The 2,168-nt window shown below is 51.5% G+C and overlaps 1 protein-coding gene across 1 annotated transcript; it reads left to right on the top strand.

Annotated features, from left to right (window-relative positions):
- The first annotated feature begins 644 nt into the window (after nucleotides 1–644).
- On the top strand, nucleotides 645–1,565 carry LOC102474626 (olfactory receptor 2B11). The gene has a single exon (XM_006162719.1). The coding sequence runs from the start codon at nucleotides 645–647 to the stop codon at nucleotides 1,563–1,565; it is 921 nt and encodes a 306-aa protein (XP_006162781.1).
- Nucleotides 1,566–2,168: the final 603 nt, after the last annotated feature.

Here is a 2,168-nt window from a genome sequence, read left to right as displayed (position 1 = left end):
CGTGTCCCCAGGTGTCACGGGCTCACACTTACGGCTGTCTGACTGCGGGGGCTGAGCACGCGGCAAGGAGCCTTCCGCTCTGGGTGCATTTCCGCCCATGACGAGCTTTAGGAAGGCAGATGTCACTCCAGGGCTTGGGGCACAGACCTGAGAGCAGTGACAGCTGCTATTTCTGTGTACGTTAGTCAGACCCACATGGAACTCTGGGAGCTCCGAAAGCACTGAATCCACTCACAGCTACCTGGACAGAGGCACGGCCAGGCTGTGCCGGAGCGACGGACATGGGTGGTGAGTCAGCCATGCAGTCCTTGGGCACTCTTTAAGATCATTCATTCCTCCCTTGTACTCATTAAGACATGACCAGTTGTAACTTTTCTTTGACTTAATCATTGCTCTGTAAAGATCATTGCATTTCTTGGGTGATATAATTCTTAGTCTTTCTTTTAGATACTACAAAGTAATGTTTGAGGACACTTAGATCCATAGTCTTTTATGCCTGCAAGTATTGAGTCATTTCTCTGGCATTGTAACACAGAAAATCTCTTCGTAACTCACTTTATTTTAACTGACTAGACTGACCGTCGGCAAAGTCAACACTGAATACACGTCTCCACGTGGCCGGGACCCACCAGTCGCAGGCAGGCATGGCCCCAGGCAATGCCAGTGCTCCGAGTGTCTTCATCCTCCTGGGTTTCTCCGACCTCCCCTGGTTGGAAAAGCCGCTCTTCGCGGTGGTGCTGGCTGCTTACATCTGCACCCTGATGGGCAACGTCTGGGTCATCGTGGTGTCCAGGGTGGACCCACACCTCGGCAGCCCTATGTACTTCTTCCTCTCCAACCTGTCCTTTCTGGACCTGTGCTTCACCACAACCACCATCCCCCAGCTGCTGCTGCCGGACAAGACCATCAGCTATGGCGGCTGTGTGACCCAGTTCTACACGTTCCACTTCCTGGGAGCCACAGAGTGCATCCTCCTGGCCGTGATGTCCCTGGATCGTTACGTTGCTGTCTGCAAACCTCTGCAGTACCCCACCATCATGCACCCACGGTTCTGTGCCGTCCTGGTGGCCACGGCATGGCTGAGCGGTTTGGCTAACTCCTTGGTACAGTCATCCCTCACTGTGCAGCTCCCACTCTGCGGGAACAGCGAGGTGGACGACTTCCTGTGTGAGGTCCCAGTGATGATCAGGATGTCGTGTGCTGACACCACTTTCAACATCGCGATGCTGTCCATTGTGGGGACGTTCTATTCCCTGGTCCCCTTGTTGCTCATTCTGGTCTCCTATGGGTGTATCGTGGCTACTGTGCTCAGGGTTCGGACCACAGCAGGAAAGAAGAAGGCCTTTAACACGTGCGGGTCTCATGTTGTTGTGGTATCTCTCTTCTACGGGCCAGTAATTAGCATGTACGTGGGACCCACTGCTACTCACGCCCAGGCCGAGAACAAGCTCATGGCCCTGTTCTACAGCTTGGTGACTCCGATGCTTAACCCCTTCATCTACACCCTGAGGAACAAGGACATGAAGGGCGCAATGCGGAGGCTTCTCGTGTCACTGTGCCATTGAAGGAGAGAAGACACTTAGCTGTTTCACACCCCACATCCTCACGTGTACTTCAGACTTCAGGCTCTGACATCACCTCTGATCTAACCTCCTTCACCTTGAGCACCCAGGTATGATGTTAGCATTGTACCAAAAACAAAGAGAGAAAGAAGAAAGAAAACAAAGAGGAGAGGGAGGGAGAAAGGGAGTAACCCATACTCAAATAAATGTGAAAAAGCCTTATAATAGCCTTAAAATTTTAAGACGAAAATTAACATATTAAGTGACTGAGAATTCCAGAGGAAACTGTTAAACTACACTTAAAATCTGTCCCAAAGTCCAGCCAGGTGGCATAATGGTTAGGGCGGCTGGATCCCACATGGCTGACTGTGTGGATCCAGTCTCCACACTCAAGACCAGAGGCTTGGAAAACACGCAAAGCAGTGTGTGTGCATGCCCCCAAATCCAGAGAGTAGAGGAGAGAGTAAGGGAGAAGGGGGTGCAGGGGGCCATCACCCCTGGGGTGATCTCTCACCTCCTCTCTCTCTGACAAGTGCCCGTGCTCTACAGCAAAGACAAACAAAAGAACTTCCCACATTTTTTTTTCTTTCTGAATTTATTGGCTTC

Source organism: Tupaia chinensis, unplaced genomic scaffold, assembly GCF_000334495.1.
Source record: "Tupaia chinensis unplaced genomic scaffold, TupChi_1.0 Scaffold140356_1, whole genome shotgun sequence".
Taxonomy (NCBI): Eukaryota; Metazoa; Chordata; class Mammalia; order Scandentia; family Tupaiidae; genus Tupaia; species Tupaia belangeri.
The sequence above is the reverse complement of the archived record's forward strand: the minus strand, read 5'-3'. Positions and strand labels throughout refer to the sequence as shown.

Excerpts from the sequence above, each read along its gene's own strand:
- LOC102474626 (XM_006162719.1), top strand. The coding sequence starts at position 645 with ATGGCCCCAGGCAATGCCAGTGCTCCGAGTGTCTTCATCCTCCTGGGT.